Raw genomic sequence first — 19,558 nt, forward strand, 5'->3', positions numbered from 1 at the left:
CTCGGAGGAAAAAGCTTCACCTGTGTTGTATATAGTATGACTTACTGTATACTGATGAATGGGAACGGGCGGGAATAAAAGACACAGAGAGGTTGCGGCGGTGTGATGCGTACGTGTCCCACGACACGCCGCATTATAAAGCAGTGCATAGTAAAACGTTATCTGCAGCTCAGATATGAAACCCAGCCCACAGTGTTGCATAACTGCCACGCACCGGTCGCACCAAAAGAGCAGAGAGTCTTTACACAAAAAGTAATCTATTACTCGCCAAATGTTACTGACTGTAGAGGCGGTGATATTTTGGTTTGGAGATAACAGTCAGTGGGCTCACTCTGCTCGGTCACCTCAGTTGTGGTTGGTTGCTTTTTCTTATCAAGTCTTATTGATACAATTAACAGGCATAATCTCCTCATAAACATCATAACCTGAATCCTGCCAGTGGGATACGCCCAACTTTATGTTATTAATCATCACAATTAGTATACTGTTAGGAGAATGATAAAGTTCATAAAAAATGTGGAGTTTATAATTATGCTGGTGGGGTTGGTGGGGTTCCTTATCCTAATGAGGGTCTAAGGATGGAGGGTGCCATATGCTGTACAGATTGTAAAGCCCCTTGAGGCAAATTTGTGATATTGGGCTGTATTCATTTAAAAAAATGACTTGTTGGGGGGTCAAGATAGGAAGAGAATAGCCTATAGCAGTGTTCTTTAAATCAGAATATAAAAAGACAAATAATTCTGTTATAAAAGCATAGAGCAGGTTTATTTTTGATTGATAACTGCAGCATTATTGGTTCAATAATCCTTTAGCAATAAACTCTATAGTTGCTGGGACGTCGGCCTGCATGACAGTTCAGCAGTGATACATCCGTCCACCGTTGCTTTCGGACAAAATGTGCCCGAGGTCCCTGAACAGGCAGCAATATTAAATCCATTCTGGAGCACATTCAGTGTGATGATGCTTATCTGAATCTGACTGGCACACTTTGAGAACATTTTGTGTCTGCGGCCTCCTGTGCTTTACCTGCTGTGAAACCGTCGTAACGGGGGGCCCCCGGGGCTTAGGGATTGGGACGCCGACTAAAGGCTGCAGCCTTTGTTGCATTACTCTCCCTCATTTCCTGTCATATCTCTACTGGTGCTATCTAAGATAGGCATACATACAATAATAATAATAATAATAAAAGAAAACATTGTTATAGCAGACAGTGTGCTAGCACCAGTGACGTTAACCATCTTCTCAACTCATTGTTGTGGAAGAAAGAGAAACTCGTGCCTTTGTGTAATAGACAAAAGAAGCCAAGTCTCTCCTTGCAATGAGAGAAATACAATCTATGCACATATACCCAAGCAAAATAGACTTTTGTCAGGGTCCATCCATGACAAAAATCTTCTTCTCGTCATCAGTACTGCTTTGTTAAGTTGGGAACAATTATAATATACAGTTAGTGTATCATTATAAATTGAAATGTCTTAGCCTTCCTTATCTTTTGGCAGACAGCAGGAAACAGGAACCCATAAGCTACTTACTCTGTGCTGCTTCTGCAGTTTTAGTCTTTGTCAGGCCAAACCCAGTTTCATTTCATCCTTGGCCTTAAGAAAATATTTTGTTTGGATAAAATCCAGTTTTTGACAGTAGGTTCCTTTTTTTCCATACTAGCCTGCCTGAAAACCTGAATAATTAATTTGAAGGTAGAGCTGAATTAGTCATTAGTCTGTTTTTGTTAATTCAGCAGCATTATGTTACTATAAACATAAATCGAAAGGCTTTCTTCTCCATAAGCATTAAAATAATGGCACTTTTAACATCTCATGAAGATTTAAACATTGACTATAGTCAGCCTGTTGGCACTGAACACTGTACAATAGCTGTTCTGCTCGTCTATTTCCTAGGCCATTTTTCATCTTCTAGCCAGTTGTCTTTAATGTATGTCACATAGCATTATATTATTTTTTAAAGCCAGTGTGACTGATAGTCCCTGTACCTGTGTCCTACATCATCTATGTCTAAACTAGTAGGCTTCCTTCACAGCAGGGTGTCACATAGCCAGAAGGTCACAGGTTTACACCCTAGTTACTTGTGTACGTGCCATGTGAAAGTGTCCTTGAGTGAGTCACTCACTCCGCACCTGCTCCAAAGAGCACAGCTCCATGGTTAACCTGTGCCCACACTGCTAAACGCTCTCAAAGATCAATGCAGTAGTACGATATCTTGCATTTGTATTTGTGCAGTGCGGAGTACCCTGACCTGCGTAAACACAACAACTGCATGGCAAGTAACCTGACACCTGCCATCTATGCCAAGCTGTGTGATAAGGCCACTCCCAACGGTTACACTCTGGACCAGGCCATCCAGACGGGCGTGGACAACCCTGGGCACCCCTTCATCAAGACTGTTGGCATGGTGGCAGGAGACGAGGAGTCCTACGAGGTCAGACATCATCTTTCCTTTTCAAACACACACGTGCAAGATCCTCACTGTTGGGTGAAAAAAAGGGGCTGGCACAGCTCCATGTGTATCGTACAAGAGTCGTGGTTGACTGCAGCCTCCCCAGGCCACCAATTGGAGTTTGCAGTGACAAGAACAACATTGAGAAAAGTCCAAACTGCAGAAAATGACATAGTGAAGTGGAGGGTGGAAAATCGTATTGACATAAGAGTTGCGTTATAGGCCCAACCCAACTTCCTATGAATGTCAAGACAATTTCAACAGAAATAAAAGGCTGGATCATCAGATGTGATTGGGAAATTTGCCTTATCTAATCTAGAGAACACCCAATCTCCCTGTCCTGTTTCAGAGGACGGAGTATTACAACACAGGAGAGGGGGAGTTTTAGGATTGGACACCTCTTTTGGGATGTCTAAGTATCTATCTATAGTGTGGGTCCTAACTATATTTCCATTTTATCGCGTACCTTCTTTAGAGGCCACAAAAAATTCTAGGACTTCTTACAGTAGTCAGTATAGTTTATAATCTGATATTAACTGTGGATCGTGATCAGTGGGCGCGTTAAGGTTGCAGATGCAGATCAAGGCTCTGTAAAGGATCTGTAATTTTCAAAGACTCCAGGTTGCATCACTCCTGAATGCATCCAAGTGCATTACAAGACGTTTTTAATTAAATAAAAGTTTGTGACCATGTAAAGAATTCTTTACAGTTTCCTTTTTTGGTGGTTGTGATTAGGCTGATATCTCATTTGTATGTAGAATTCAAGTTAATGTTCATCATAGAGTATCTATAAAACGTAATGCTCATTACTCCCTGCTTTTTACACTTGTGGGTAGTTCTTGATTGTGGTCATATGGGTGTGGTATTGCTACTGCTGGTAAGCAGACAGAAGAACAGGGAGTTGTGATTATGCAGCGAGGGCATGTATAGATTTATAGACTGGACTATATAGTAACATAGGCCTCTAACAGCCTCCAGACCACCCTAAAGAATATTATGCTTTAGATTGTACTTTGTTTCATTATCACATCCATGCTTTTGCCATCAACAGCCATTAAGGCAATGTTAATTTGAGGGAAAATGTTGATACACATACTATATGTTTACTGAACCTACAAAATATCAGGGACACATACTCTTTCCATGGCATACATACAGTAGATGAGGTCAATCCAGGTAAACTAAAATTTGGTACGTAATTTATTTTCTGATCTGTATTATAGTGTATTATATTTTTTGCTAGTACTTTTATTCCTGTGTGCACTGCCGTAAAGGCGAGCTGCTGTAACAAAAGAGTTTCCCCTCGGGGATCAATAAAGTATTTCTGATTCTGATTCTGAAACGTCTTTATCCACTGCTTAATAGTTCTATAAAATCTGTCCAATCAACAATGTGTGGATAAAGAGAAAGTGATTTGATATATACAGTGTGTATATGTATAGGAGATGGAGCCTATGTAAAAGCTATAATGAAGTAGTGTCATGAGATTTAAGTCATAGTGTCTGTATATACCCTGCTGAAATGTCCTCGAGGAAAACATTGAACCACCCTCTGTAAAGCATCTTTTTTGAACTGAGATAGAAGTCACTATTGTCTGCAGTGTGAGTTTGGGCTTTTCACTGTAGTTTTTGTTTGGTACAGTCTTGTGCTCCAGAAACACCCTCTGCCTGTGTGGATGTAGATAATGTCAGATGTCACATATTTAGTCCAGATTGTAGCACACAAATGAATGCAAAAAAAGTTTTCATCTTTTTCTCTTCTATTCTTAAATTCTGGGTCTGTTTCAGGTATTTGCAGACCTGCTCAACCCTGTAATCAAAGAGAGGCACAACGGCTATGACCCCAACACCATGAAGCACCCCACCGACCTGGATGCCAGCAAGGTAATACTCTCACTGACAACACAGAGCTTCTTCTTGTCAGAGAGACTGTTTCATTCTGCAGGCTGATGACTTGCTGCAATTATTTAAGGACTATTATAGTTAGCAATGAAAAAATAAGCAAACAATGTTTACCGTGTCTGATTTGAGTTGAATAAATACCACATTTTCTCATTGCAAAAACTGATGGCCAACAGCTAGAAAGCATCTGTCAGTTACTTTATCTCGAGTACAGCTAAGCTACAAAATTGGTGGGTGACAGTGCAGAAATACATATACATGTGTATGTCATGCACAGTAACATTACATCCAATACACAAAGGATGTAATGTTACTAGATAAGTTGACTAGTCCACTTGAAAGGACAGCAAGGCTAACAGCTAATCTAGAAGAAAAAGTACTAAATAAATAATTTTGTGAGAATCAATAGGGCCTGGCCTCACAAAATCTTCTTCCTCTGCCTATATTTGTGTAACTAAAACTCAAATCAGCAAGATAATTATACATTGAATGTAGAAATGTAAAGTGTGATATAATGTGCAAAATATTTGTAGAAATATTTCCCTACCTGTCTTTTTTTCAGATCCAGTCGGGCCACTTTGATGAGCGTTATGTGCTGTCGTCCAGGGTAAGAACAGGCCGCAGTATCCGTGGGCTGAGCCTGCCCCCCGCCTGCACCCGGGCAGAGCGCAGGGAAGTGGAGAGGGTGGTGGTGGACGCCCTCGCCGGCCTGAAGGATGACCTGACTGGGAGGTACTACAGTCTCACCCAGATGACAGAAAGCGAGCAGCAACAGCTCATTGATGTGAGTGATCATATGTGAGCATATGAAGATGTTGTACATGACTGAGGTACCACTTTTGACTTGCAGTGCAGTACTTGCAATTGTTGTGTTCTGTTTTAGTAAACAGCCATTTGACAATTACAGTTTTTAAAATTTAGCAAGAAAGTATTTCCTGCAGTTTTAATAAAGGAAAGACAGAGGTTCCATTTATTAAAGGAGTTCACAAAATTCATACACTGTATACAGTGTGAATGCAAGGCTAAGGTATCATATCCATAATGGCTATATTGGGTAATGATCCAAATATGGGTATTTTACCCTGGGTGACCGAGAGCTTTGTTTGTGTTTTTGTAGAAACAGAATCTTTTCACAGAGGCCAATTGCCTTGAAGTGCTAGTTAAATCACATTCAGAACTAAAATCTTAGTGAAATATAACACCACTAAACTCTGCTGCATAACAATCTTCTAAATTGCACACATCCATCTTATAATCAGTCATTCTAATACAGTAGCAGCAGTGGTTATATATGATCTGTCAGTGGACCTGCTAGAACACTTTGGGGTCTGAAAATACACACAGCAACAACCTGCAAAGTGATAGTAATGCCTAGTGTACGGATTCCCAATGAGGTGATTTTACATAGAAAACATATGCACTCACTCAGATGTTTAGTCTACTGTGGATGTGGTTCCAACTTTCTACAAGGAGCAGACAACTTCATCACGTGTAATCAGAAGTGGGTGTGGGCCATGCCTGCCATGGCATTTTTCTCCCACCCACAATGAGAAAGATTGACCAGATTACTGAATTCTCAAGTCTCACACCCTCGTTTCTGTCTCGCTGTGACAATACTGTCCAATCTAAGTTTTCACTGCTTCAGTCATAGCCATTGTTGGCACTTTGAGTATAAAATGTCTGTTCTCTGTATTTACAATAGGACCACTTCCTGTTTGACAAGCCTGTGTCACCCCTCCTGACATGTGCAGGCATGGCTCGTGACTGGCCAGATGCCCGTGGTATCTGGTAAGTGAAAAAAACCTGATGATACAAGGTTGTTGCTGATGGCCTTGAATAAAGAGTTTAGTCAAACACAAGGCAGGGTAACATTATTTGCATATAGTAGTGCATTTCATTACAAGTAAACACAATAGGCTTTAGGCATACAGCAATAAGTCATCTGTATAGAAAAAATCATAACTCTGAGGTTGCTGTATTGTCCACTGTATTTTAGAGACTTTAAGTGTAAATACATTTCCTGTCTCTTTTTTAGGACCTAGTACAGTATCTCTGTAAATTTTAAAAGCTGGACCTCTAGTAATTGCTATTGTCAGTACAATTTACTGCGATCAATTAAATTGCGATCACCAGAGGAGAGGGAAATACAGTATGTGTGTCATCAGTATATGAATGGTAAGATACACCAAATGTCCTTATAATGTTGCCAAGCGAAAGCATGTGCAAATTAAAAAGCAATGGTCCAAGGATTGACCCTTGTGGAACTCTGAATGATCAGCAGTGTCAAAGGCAGCTGTAATGTCAAACGAAACAAAAATGTGAATTAATATTGATCTTAAGGTCAGATAGTTAGCTCTGAATTCTGACAAGTACACATCTTATACATTATGGATCAAAACATACTTTTTTCCATGAAACCTTTTTTTTTAAGTATTTTGCTAAGGGAGATTGGTCTGTAGCTAATAATTACAAATGGATGTACTGTATGTTGTTTTTCTTCAGTAAAAGTGTGATAACAGCATGCTTAATGAGAGGCAGGGAAATTGCATACCTATTTAAAGACATTTGGGATGTCAGTTTTTATGGAGAAAATCAAGAAGGACAGAATTAAGTGGATTTAACAGAGCAGGGTGTAGACTTTATCCACTGCACCATTTCCTCCAGATCTCTGGAGTTAATAGATGAAAAATTAGTTACACAGTGAACTCTTAAAGTGCATTGATGTGAAGTTGAGGACAAACCTGAGATATTCTTGTAAGAAACTGTATTATTATTATTATTATTTATATATTATTATTATACAGAATACGTAGTTGATTTGATGGAATTAATCAGTTTGTCGTTTGCTGATTGTCTGCTGACTGACTTGCTCATTTAATTTCTTTGTTATAATTATTGTGTGTTTATATATTAAGTCGACTTGTAGGTTGTTTAGCCCTCCATCAGATTCTCTTTAGCATCCTCACTTCTTACACCATTTCTCTAAGGTGCTGTTGGCCGTCCATATAGCTGTTATGTTATGACAGGAGCAACATAGTCAATAATTTGAGACAGAGGGTATTTGTTGCCAATTTTTATCTGATTTTTGGTATTGCCATTAATTTTCTTTTCGGGGATAATTCTGGCATTCTGACAAATTAACATTTAGTTAGAGCCACTAGGATTTGTATGAATCTTTTCCTCCATTGCTCGAAACTGGCAGCAGGTCATATAAGAAATTATGCAACTGTAATCTTCCCTCTGTTCCAAATCAGGCCAATCTTTCAATACTTAATTGTTTACTTTTCATATTTAACAGTTCTGTGAATAAAATATGAAAATGATGCTCCCTAATTTTTTGTTTGACAGGCATTTTATGAACTTTACAATCATTTCTATCCTGGCATGGTTGCACCACTAATGTCATTTCCCCCATTGCTGATCTGTGGTGGAAGTGTATTAGCAATGCAGGCAATGCTCCCTCAGCATTGAGTTTCGGCATGTACCCAGGAATAGCCCAATGCAACGTGTCAGCCAGCCAAAATCAATCACCAGCCTCCCTCCTCTTTCCCTCTGCCAGCCGTATCAGCCAGCCTCTCCTCTCCTTAATAATTCACCTTCACTTCATCCCTCCATCATCTCTTCTTTCAGGTCCACTGACAGCTTTCTCTTTCCCTCTCTGGCTCACTCTCCACCTCTTTTCTCTCATTTTTTCACTGCCCATGTTCTGCTCTACTTTCTCTTATTGCTGCTTATCGTCCCCCATCCTTCTAATACTCCTTTTTTGTTTCACTCCTCCCTCATGTTCTTTTTCTCTGTCGCACTCCATTACCTTATTAAATCTCTAACAAGATTAAGGAGGTCAGTATGAATAAAAAGCCTCTTTAGTGGCTGACATTGGCTATGTGCACTTTGTATAAAAAGTTTCCCCTGAAATTGTTGTTAGGAGGGGTCATTGGGTTATCAAAATCCAATGGCTGTTTCCTCGGGGGAGCAGGACTGTGTTCAGCATATGTCACTTTACTTTGCTTTTCAGATTTTTTATTATATTATTTACAAGTGGAAATTTTAGCCCTACTGTGGCACTTAAGGGAAGGTCAGAAGGTGACCAAAATCTTAATGATTAATATATTGCATATAATGAATATTTACAGCAAAATTCGTGGGAATGTAGTTATTCGTGTACATTTATATGTACTTAGGTTTCCACTAAAAATGAGATCTTAATCTCAATGGGATTTACCTGATTAAAAAAAGGTTATATGAGCTAAAGTGTGTGACAAGTGACATTTTTTAATTGCTAACGGGACTAGGCTGTATACTCGGAAGACCATGAATGTCTGTACAATTGAATCCATCCAAACAAGATTTTTTTTCATTCTGGACATTTATGTAGGACCAATGGACAGACAACCTATTGACATCACCAGCCATAGAGCCGCATTGCTAGTGTGGCTAAAGATAGGAATGTCAATACACCACTTTCTGCACACTTATTCATATATTGAGAAATAAAAATGCCTTGTAAGCACAGTAAAGCCTTGCAGGCCACTCTGAGAAACACAACAGTCAATGACCTGCTGCAGAAACTAGCATTATCCTCAGTGACTGATGGTTAATGGCCTCCTCTCTACTCACCAATATCATTAAAGGAGCCATTAATAGAGAAAACCCCAAACCAATTTCTACTTATTAACTTATCCTACACACTTCCTCCCAATAGGCTTCCACAAATGCAACTTCTGTATTGATTCGATCTTCAAAAGATTCAAATATTAATTTATATATGACTACCATATATTTATATTTGGAATCAGTAAATATATTGAAGTTGTTGATAAGATTAAAAAACTCAGCACTGTGTTCAAGTTTGCTGGTTACTGCATCAGAATAAATGACCCCTCCCTGGGTGCTGCACTGTGTCTGTCCGCTGCTTCTTGGGGCAAATGCAGAGCACAAATAACCCTAACCCACAGGGATCAGTACTGCATAACTCAATATAACGTCTCTCTGCACAGGCACAATGATGAGAAGACATTCCTGATTTGGGTCAATGAGGAGGATCACACCAGGGTCATCTCCATGGAGAAGGGAGGGAACATGAAGAGAGTCTTCGAGAGGTTCTGCAGAGGCCTTAAGGAGGTACGGCTGTGTTTGTATATGTGTGTGGATTGTTTAAGATGTTGAGATGAGAGAGAGACTGTGGCTGGGATTGAGAAAGAGGACGCTGAACTTTTAATTGTTTTAAGATGTTTCACTCTGATCTGTATATTTGCAATGCATCTCAGGATGTCACACATAAGCAAGGAATATCTTGAATTATCACAGACCAGTTTGACATGCACAGAAGCACATACACTTGTTTGGTTATTTTGCAGCAGTCTGGTGTTAGTTGTGCATGATTCAGCTAAGTTACTGGATCATACTGGACCATTGTGCACTTGGGAACATCATCTTTAAATTGCAGCTGTAACAGACATATCTGCCCTGCTGCCATCAGATGGCTGTAGGGATTTAATCAGCCAAAGGGTTATACTGCTTATACTGTACTAGTCTTTGCCCTGCCACGAAAATAAAGTGTGTAGACAGACGCACAAAAACACACTGTCCAAACATGGTCTTGCAAACATAAATTATTTATCCAAGCGTTCCAAGTTCCCCATTAGAGAAAGAACAAGCAATGCAACATTTGGTACTGCACTACAGTGCTACGTTAGCGTCAGTTTAACTCCAACACTATGTCAGTGTTTGTATCAGTCCACTCCCACCAGAGTTCATTTAACAGTCCTACAAGTCAACAACTCTCCATTCTTCTTTACTTGTCAGCTTTGACGAATGAAAAGTCAACAGCTACTAACAATTTGCTGTGTATGAACAGTATGTACACGCCCATCAAACGTACCAAAGGTCAGAGATTGTATGAATGAAACGCACATTAACTGTGTTGTTACTGATTCTCTCTCTCTCTCTCTGTAAGGTGGAGCGTTTGATCCAGGAGAGAGGCTGGGAGTTCATGTGGAACGAGAGGCTCGGTTACATCCTCACCTGCCCCTCCAACCTGGGCACAGGGCTCAGGGCCGGGGTCCACGTCAAACTGCCCCTGATGAGCAAGGTAACACAATAGTTGCAATACAAAGAAAATTATTTGATACTCAGACTTCAGTCGATAATGGGGGATCATTTGTGCTACTATACTATTTGTGTCACACATTGATAGACCAAAAACGGGCGTCTTGCATGGCCTCAAAAACATCAAAGTATTATATTATAAAAGTTTAGGCCTCAAAAAGCATAAAATTATCTTGTCTTCTCAATCTGTGCTATTTAGTATTTTCTGCAGAAAAAGTGAGAATGGGACAAGCAGCTGTTTTCTCATGTTTTATTACATTATTTGCACATTTTGGACCCACATGCATGTCAACTACAAGATTTGTTCTGTTATAGCTATCACACAAAATGCCAAATAAGTTTTTCTTTTCATTGCCTATGTTTTGCTAAACTTGGTTGGAAATGATGTTGAGCAACAGGCAGATGCTGTTATACTGCCAAATAAGATTTTCAGAATTGGTCATGTTGACCTGGAAATATGCTGTTTAGAAGATTCTTATTTATTAAATGTTGGTGGTAAAAGGGGTTGTGAATTCAAAATGTCTGATTGATACCTGCAGATACCTGGAAGAAAAAAATATATAATTGCACATTGTGTAATATGGTGGTTAAAGTGCTTTGAAACTGTACAGAATAACTCCTCTCCCCCAACCCCAAGGATCCCCGCTTCAGTAAGATCCTGAGCAACCTGCGTCTGCAGAAGCGAGGGACAGGTGGTGTGGACACCGCTGCTGTGGGCGGTGTGTTTGACATCTCCAACCTGGACCGCCTGGGACAGTCTGAGGTAGGGAAACCTATGTAGAAATGCACAGAAATGGGGGCTGAGTGAAGACAAAGGGTGTGTGTAATTCTCTACCTGTCATCAACAGAGCAAAGCATTGTCAAATTGCTCCAACGCAGTTGCTTATTAGCCAATAGTCCATGTCTCTCGGGTGTGAATGTGTGAAGACATATTAGGGAAAGACATTACGGGAACGTTGCATGCTTGCTCAGTAAATCCTCCCTGTATAAAAAAAAGATTCAATAGACTGAATATTTATTGCAGCACAGTGTTACAGTTTAAACAGTGGTGGAATGTAACTAAGTACATTTGCTCAAGTACTGTACTTAAGAACTAATTTGAGTTACTTGTACTTTACTTGAGTATTTCCATTTTATGCAACTTTATACATCTACTCCACCACATCTCAGAGACAAATATTGTACTTTTTACTGCCAAGAATTTGTCTGACAGCTTTAGTTACTTTTCAGATTACAATTTTTCATACCCTTCCTGTGCAGTGATAACCATGTATCTCCAAATGTGATGATTTTTAATTTGAATGTTTCTGATAAACTGAAGAATTAAGTTCCTTTATGGGTTGATACGTTGCTCCTACTTCTTAAGCTAAATAAACTATTTAAACCCCCCAACCCCCGGATTAGCTGGATAATGCATCGTCGCAAAGCTGAAAACAGGGCTGTTTTTCTAAACTCATGAAAAGTTTACTTTTTAGAGATACGTGGAGTTTTTGGAACACTAATAGCAACTCAATTATGCCACAAAACAGTAAGAGGGTTGTTGTTGTTTTTTAGACCAAATGGAGCGAAAGCTGTTTTTCACAATTGCAAAAGGAGATGAGAGGAAGAAGAGAGGAGTGTTCTTGTCCAGGCTGACCATTTAGTTTGTATTTGTTATGTCTTTGGTTTTGCTGTCATGCCTGTGACAGAGTCATACAGTAGAATGGATCTGTTCTCTATTGTTGTGAGTGTGTGGTTGCTTATTTTATGCTGATTACATAAAGGGGAGATGGCTACAAGGTGTACTGTTACATAACTTGAAGAAGCTTTTGTGATTGGCAGAACACAGACTGCTTCATTTGCTTCTGCAAAAATAAATCCAGGACTTTGAGAGGTTTAAGTGTTGGAAGGTAAGTGGAGCATTGCAGCCATCTGACGCCAACATCCAGTTCTGTTCTAAGTATTTTAACACCATGGCTGCTCAGTGCTGTTTGGTCCTCCATCATCCGGACTGATGAGAACTCAGACAAGGAGCGCCCTGAGGGTGGTGTCTACAAGTTAATAGATATCATCTTAAAAGCAAAACATCCTATCTCAGGCCACTTGTTTCTAAGATATAGTATTGTTTTCATCACACACATTAACATGTAACTGAATCACTGTTGCACTGTCTGAATAGTATGTAAATTGCTTTCTAAATCTGGAAGTGAAAAAATTGTTAGTTGATGACATAAGATTTTATGTTTCTTCATCTGTGAGAATGTACATAAAATCTTATAAATCTTACAGCTAACACACCAGATGTTGTTGTTGTGAATGAGAGCAGCAGGCAAGTTTCTGTTTTGGAGGTGGGCTGTACTTTTGACTAAAGTTTGGAGGAAACATTCCTTGATAAGGTTATCTGCCTCTAGTTGATGCTATCTCACAGCTTGTTTAATGTGTTTACATTTGATAGTGTCTGTAATGTTCATACTTTTGTAGTGATCGCTTTGGAGATGTCAGGCCTACAGACTGCTCTGTGTTTGTAGCGCTGCTTCCTGCACCCTTAATTAGGGCTAAAAGAATATTGGAGTATTGGAAACAAAATATAAAATATGAGATAGCCTCCAGACATGTTTTAATACATAAAAATACTCTGCTTTGAATAATAATTTGTGTTCATTGTATTTTGTACAAAAAAGAGTTCAATTACCTCTATGAATTGGAAAAATCTTTCATTTCAAATGTTTAACTGCTGGACACAAGATGTCTTGAACTGAGATTTAAGGCTGAGTGAAGACAAACTTTCCCCCTTCAGCTGATTCTTTTGCTTCTAATGTCAAACTCTGCTGATGCCTGTGACATGATCTGCTGATCATTTTTCTTGGGGAAAGAAAGCACTAAAATGTCGGTGTGTCCCTCCCTCAGGTTCAGCTGGTGCAGACAGTGGTTGATGGCGTCAACTACCTAATTGAGTGTGAGAAGAGACTGGAGAAAGGCCAGGACATCAAGGTGCCCCCACCCCTCAAGCAGTTCAAGTAGACACTGATCCCTGACCTCACCCCACAAACCTTTGGGCACACACACATGCACAAACACCCCGCTCTGTGCCCATAGATATTATAAATATCTATGTCATTGCCTCATTTATTACCACTTCTTATCTAATCACCCCTCCCTGCCCTCCCAGTATACCTCTCTATAATATAATCTACATATATTATACGCAGCTATCTGGCTAAACCAAACCAGAGTCCCAGAATACTGCATTGGGCTTAAGTGTGTTTTCAGAAGCAAGATGCATTTGAAGGGTTTTTATCTTTAAACTCAAATTCAAAACTGGATCTAAAATGGCAATAAAGATGAATGAAGGATGCACAAACTGTAGGCTGCTGTAACAGCGCAAAGATGGCCACCAATCTGCCTATCTCTGCATGGTCAAACAGTATCTATGGCTCTGCTCCCAAAGCACTCCTCAGTCCACCAAACCTGGCTTTACCCTGCCTCTGTCCCCTCCTAACGCATGTCCTATTAGCCTTAGCCTTTCTCTTCTCTTCTCTTTCTCTTCCCCTCATTCCTGTGTGTTGATTGGTCATTCCTACTATCTGGTGCTTGTATAGTCCATCCATTTGTGCTATACTTTCCATTGTGGATTGTGTGTACACGGTTTCTTTTCATCATTTCGAGTGGATTTGAATGTAGAGTAACAGCGTAAAACTGGAGAGACTTGTGTTCTCCAGGGGATTAGTATGTTTGATGACAAACTGGTGTCAAAATATAATGTTATAACACATACTGGCCGGGCTGGGTTCTGTACTGTAAGCTACTAAAGCAATATCATTCCAGCTCATCACTGAATGTCACACTGTAATGTCTTTTATTAAAGAAATCATCTATTTAACGGTACCTCTTCCTCCCCTGTCTGTCTCTCATTTGTTGATAGAGCGTTGCTTTTTTTTTTAGTTTCTACATGAACTGAAATTAATTCTTTGGTATCAAGAGGATTTTGCCGGAGCATGAAGCCCAAGCTTTATGTAACCATGGTAACCAAGCTCGAGGAGCGTGATTGCGATCAGCATGGTTGCATAGTGTCATGTGACAACGTTTAGTCAGAGGCATAACAAAACTGCATTATGCTTGAAAGGCCGGTACTCAGGGGTCTTGTTTTCACACAGAGCCAAGACCTTTAAATCTGGAAAATGCCATTTTTGTCCTTAAACTATTTAAAACACATCCATGAGACACACGGTTGCACTGAGCGACACGTTCCTTCATTACCATGAACATACTCATTAGCACACAAAATCTACGGCTTAAATAGCCATAGATTTCCTACAGCGCCCAACTGTTTGAGGTAACTGTTTAGGCGATTCAACAGAAAATTAATTGGCAACTATTTTGATAACTGACTAATTGTTTTAACCATTTTTGAAGCAAAAATGCCAAGAATTCTCTGATTCCAGCTTTTGAAATGTGAAAATTTGCTGCTTTTCTTTGTCATATATGACAGTAAATAGAATATCTTAAGGTTTGGGACTGTTAGTCAGACAAAACACGCAAATAAAGACATCACTGTGGCCTCTGAGAAATTTTGAATGCTATTTTTTTTTTTACTATTGTTTAACATTTTATAAACCAGTCGATTAATCCAGAAAATAATCGGCAGATTTATCAATAATAAAAATAATTAATTATTTTGCCCTTAATAAGAATGTAAGTAAATATTTGTGTTTTGTTTTTTAAAGATTTATGTCTTCAGTAGGAACCAGTAGTCTTGGGGCTGAGTGTCACAGACATGCTGGGGAAGTTGAAAAGTGTTGTGAGACGGTCTAACACATTCTTAGTTTTGGTCTTTTCATGGGATTTGTTGAATATTGCCAGACCTATCCTTTAAGCTTCATGATGATTTACTATTAAATCTAACTGTGAATACATGTAGTATGGTGCAAACAGCCAGTACACAACCACAGCAAAAAATATGCTAAATGAATTGTGTGCCGCTTCATCTGCACTTGAGAATGAATATGAACCTAAATATGTGTCCGTCTTTGAAAGCGAATGCAAAGACGGCAGCGTTTTCTCTGCGGTGCATCAAGTATCATGTATCAAGTGCTTTGTCCCATTGTGAATGAATAGGCAACAATTTTTCCAGTGTTTTGGTCTGGACGCTGACGGGACAACAAGGCGTTCAGTGTTCTGACAAGACGCAGCTGAGACATCGAGTGTTGCGAGGCATGAGGAATCTATTTTTCTCTGTGCGAGGATTCGGAGGAAGGTTCTGATGTCTTGAATACACACATACGTCCTCTTCCTCCCTCCCTCTCTATCTCTCACCGCTCTCAGAGCATGTCACAGGCGTAATGCTGCAGACCTCTCCTCTTCTCTCCTCCTCCTTGTTCCAGATATGGCTGAGGAGCAAGCGGGTTACCGTGGCAACCAATTTCAAAGAGGCAATGGGGGCTCTGATTTGGGAGGGAAGGGGCTCTGTGGGTAACAGAAAACAAATCTCTACAGTGCAGAAGAGTGCTCCAGAGTGCACAGCCACACACACAAAACACAGGTTCCTAGGATAAAAGGGTGGTTGAATAGTGACGACAGTGCTGAAACAGACTGTGTTTAGTGGGATAAAATGTTGATTAAATGATGATGAAAATGCTTTAGCCCACAGTATTTAGTGTAATGTGTATAAACAGTACAAAAGTGCTGTGTAGTGTAATACTGTTTCTGTAAACCACTCCACACACTTTCATCACAGCTCCACTGACACTGACAGTCAGCCCGTCTTCTCCAGATAACTCAAGTGGATCCTCTAACCTCATTTGGTCCCTATTATTATTTCCCTCTAATTCTGCCATTCCCATCTCAGCTGTAAGTTTACAGTAAACGGTGGCTGGTCTGGAAGAAAGGCAGCTCTGCTTTAAAGGATTAGCACAGCTCGCCAGTCGGCTGTGGATCTGCAAGTCTGAGCCACAGCGATGACGGGGAAAAATTTGTCTGTTTAGGAAGCAAGGTTTATAATAGTGACGGAAAGAATACTTTCCACACTGACACGTGTTTTAGATGTATATATTGGAGCTTTATTTGGATTGAGAGTCATGAAAGTCCATCAGTGCATAAATAATCATGTAAACGTTTAACCCAAGCAAGAAATACACTGAAATGGCACAATGTGGTTTTCTTGTACTGTACTGTTACTAGGAAGGTTAACAGGTTCTTAATCTGCATGAGTGAAGAGCTGTGTTGAGTACTGACAGATTTCTTATATTGTAAATACAAATATCTATTTACCTAAAATAAAATCAGAAAGTTCTTTACATAATGTCAGGTGTTCTGTGTCATTATAAAAAATGTGGCACAATAGATATTTTGAGTTTGTATGCAAATCTGAAAGATCTCCTGATTTCATTACTTTTTATAGCTCTAAGATTTTCAAGATTATAACTATAACTGTCCTCTTCGAATATGGCAAAGTACTTTGAAGTAATACAGGTACATGACAGAGTTTCAATTACTTTGACATTTACACTTTTGTTGGGTTAAGTAGTAACTTTCCACTACAACAGTTTGAAGAGGAGAAACATGAATCTAATGAAAAAGTGATGAAGGCCTCAGCTCTAAAGGAAATATTGCTGAAAGACACATAAACAGGTCACACCAGAGTAGCATGTAAATGTACAGGTTGGAATAGTAATTGAGTATGTCTTATAAAACTAAACTTATATATTCTGAGTACAAACACTTATGAAACAAGTAGAGGATTACTGGTAATTACAAAAATCTAGGAGGAAAACTCACTTACATTACTTACTTAGGTGTTGTATGACTCTTGTTTGCAATCATAAAACAGTGGTGGAATATATATATATATATATATTTAAAATAACTCACTGGACTATGGACAGAGTATTGTATATCAGTGATTGAAGAGGAGTCCGTGCTGTCAGAGCGCTCCCTCTGCTGGCATGGTAACATAACTGCAGCTTTATAAAGAAGGAAAATTTTGCACATACCATGCGTGACTGTGTTAATGAATATGAAGCCTATTTTTACCTGTATGACTTCAAATGTCCATCCACCTGGGCAGATTTAAACTTTTATTTAATCCGGTCGTCTCGTCTCGTTGAGATCTTTTTTTCAAGACCTGAGAACAAGAAACATTCATAGTCAGACAAACACAACAACCAGCATGCAAAACAACACAAAGAACACCAGACAACCACAATCGACAAACAATTATTAAAAAGAAAAATAATTTCAACTATTTTAAGAAGTGAAAACTTTAACATTTAATGGGATTACAAGGAATTAAAGAAAGATGATCGCCTACATAGTTGTTTCATAATCACATCCAGATGAACCTGTTAGTGGACAATATAAACTAAAATAATAATGGTAATAATGGTTTGAAACAGTGCCCCTCTACAAGACAGGGCCTCGAGATTCAGTAAGAATGCAGGACTAAGAATGAAATGGAAATCCAGTCTTAATCATAATAGACACAGATTGTTTGTTTGTCATCATCTTAAAGCACAAGTATCTATTGTTGATGTAATGACGGCAGTATACAAGTTTACGTACCTTTTGTTTAGTAAGTGCTTGACCTTCACAATAATCTCCTGTTACAGCAACAGAGAAGACACTAATTTTGACACAGAGTCCTTCTCAGGCGGTCAGTGGATCAAGGAAAATGGACAGAATATAGAACCAATAGGAAACAGGCTCCAGCACACTAAATCCTGGGGACTTAGTTTTTCCACAACAGATACGTGGCACAAAGACTGTAGGAACCTGCAGATCAGCATGGCCATCAGCGTGTTTGACCTTTCCTCTGACATCTGAGCCAAGTTTGTACTTAGTTTAAGAACACTAGGGATTTGTACATCCGAACTCATGAGCTGATAAAAGTGGTCACCAGTAGTTCTGCCAGTCTGGCTGAATGAAGATCTCAAAATATAATCAGTGTGAAGTAAGCTAAATTTGACCAATGCAGACTGGTGTTGGGGGAACTCATAACTACCACACTAGAACTAGTGGGGGCCGACTTCTGCTTGCTGATACCAACTAGAGCTGCGTGATTAGTCGATTAATCACTCGACAAAAAATAATCAGAAAATACTTTGATAATCGATTCATTCTTTAGGTAATTTTTCAAGCAAAAATGCCAAACATTCTCTCTATTGTGAGACTTGTCTTAACATTATGGTAAATTAAATATCTCTGTGTGGACATAAGACATTTGATGAAATCACTTTGGCCTCTAGGAAATTGTGTTGTATTGTGTGTATTGTGTCACATGTTTTATAGACCAAACGATTAATTGATTAATCTGGAAAATAATCAGCAGATTATTCAATTATGAAAATTATCCAATACCAACATGTGTGCCTGTTCCTTGATGTTCTCTGGTGCCAGGAATTGGAATATATTACCTTTGCACAGTAAAAAAAAAAAAAAAAAAGCGTCCACAATTTTAAAAAAAGGTCAAATTATATTTTACAGGAAACTTGAGAGTGATTATCATCCTAATTATAATTTGTATGTAACTTTTTATAATTTCTTTTTTGTTGTTTGACTTGGAGTGACTTAATATATGAAGATAGAGGTATTTATTGTGTTGGTTTGTTGGAAGTATGATGTCACCAGGTCACTTGGATGCCTGGATCTTAACTCTCCTTGCTTTAAGGACCACAATGGAAACAAGTCTTGGACTTTATTGTGTCACCCATGACATGGGCTAGATTCTTTTGGTGACTAGTGACAATGACAACAGTGAAGTCGGTGTTAACCTTTGTACTTGAGCACTTTTTAATTGTATTGTTTGTTTGTTTTTTTCCCCCCTGTACTTCTCTGTATGTGTCATTATTGACGGATGTCTGTAAGCCAAAGTGCTCCTTAGGGACATTTAAGCTTTACTCTACTCTACTCTGATGTTACATGAGAGAAGTTATATCAGACAGGAGTCTGACAAATGTTTCACCACTGCAACGGCATTTTTGGTGATTATAAATCCATGGGCTGGGCATTTGTATGTACATGGCATATTAAATAAATTAACTTACTGTAATCGACACATTTAGAGTTGTTTGCAGTTCATTAAAAAGTCATGCAACATAATCACTTCCGCGTATGAGAAAGGTGGT

At 39.1% G+C, this 19,558-nt stretch overlaps 1 protein-coding gene and 2 long non-coding RNA genes across 3 annotated transcripts in view; 1 reads left to right on the top strand and 2 right to left on the bottom strand.

Moving 5' to 3' along the window:
• Nucleotides 1–1,212, bottom strand: part of LOC122874611 — a 16,109-nt gene extending 14,897 nt beyond the window's left edge. Inside the window, exon 1 of the long non-coding RNA XR_006377644.1 lies at nt 46–1,212. This is a non-coding gene — a long non-coding RNA (uncharacterized LOC122874611). The remainder of the gene's footprint in view (nt 1–45) is intronic.
• Nucleotides 1–14,324, top strand: part of LOC122874604 (creatine kinase U-type, mitochondrial-like) — a 15,027-nt gene extending 703 nt beyond the window's left edge. Inside the window, exons 2-9 of the mRNA XM_044192679.1 lie at nt 2,235–2,433; nt 4,239–4,334; nt 4,915–5,136; nt 6,055–6,140; nt 9,350–9,473; nt 10,309–10,443; nt 11,098–11,223; nt 13,347–14,324. Coding sequence (XP_044048614.1) covers nt 2,235–2,433; nt 4,239–4,334; nt 4,915–5,136; nt 6,055–6,140; nt 9,350–9,473; nt 10,309–10,443; nt 11,098–11,223; nt 13,347–13,460 — 1,102 coding nt within the window. The 3' untranslated portion in view covers nt 13,461–14,324. The remainder of the gene's footprint in view (nt 1–2,234; nt 2,434–4,238; nt 4,335–4,914; nt 5,137–6,054; nt 6,141–9,349; nt 9,474–10,308; nt 10,444–11,097; nt 11,224–13,346) is intronic.
• LOC122874610 lies at nt 14,071–19,545 on the bottom strand. Its single transcript, XR_006377643.1, has 2 exons — nt 17,997–19,545; nt 14,071–17,559 (listed from the first exon to the last, which is right to left on the bottom strand). It is a non-coding gene; the product is annotated as an uncharacterized LOC122874610 (long non-coding RNA).
• Between the last annotated feature and the right edge of the window lie 13 nt (nt 19,546–19,558).

This window comes from Siniperca chuatsi, linkage group LG4, assembly GCF_020085105.1.
Source record: "Siniperca chuatsi isolate FFG_IHB_CAS linkage group LG4, ASM2008510v1, whole genome shotgun sequence".
In the NCBI taxonomy this organism is placed as follows: Eukaryota; Metazoa; Chordata; class Actinopteri; order Centrarchiformes; family Sinipercidae; genus Siniperca; species Siniperca chuatsi.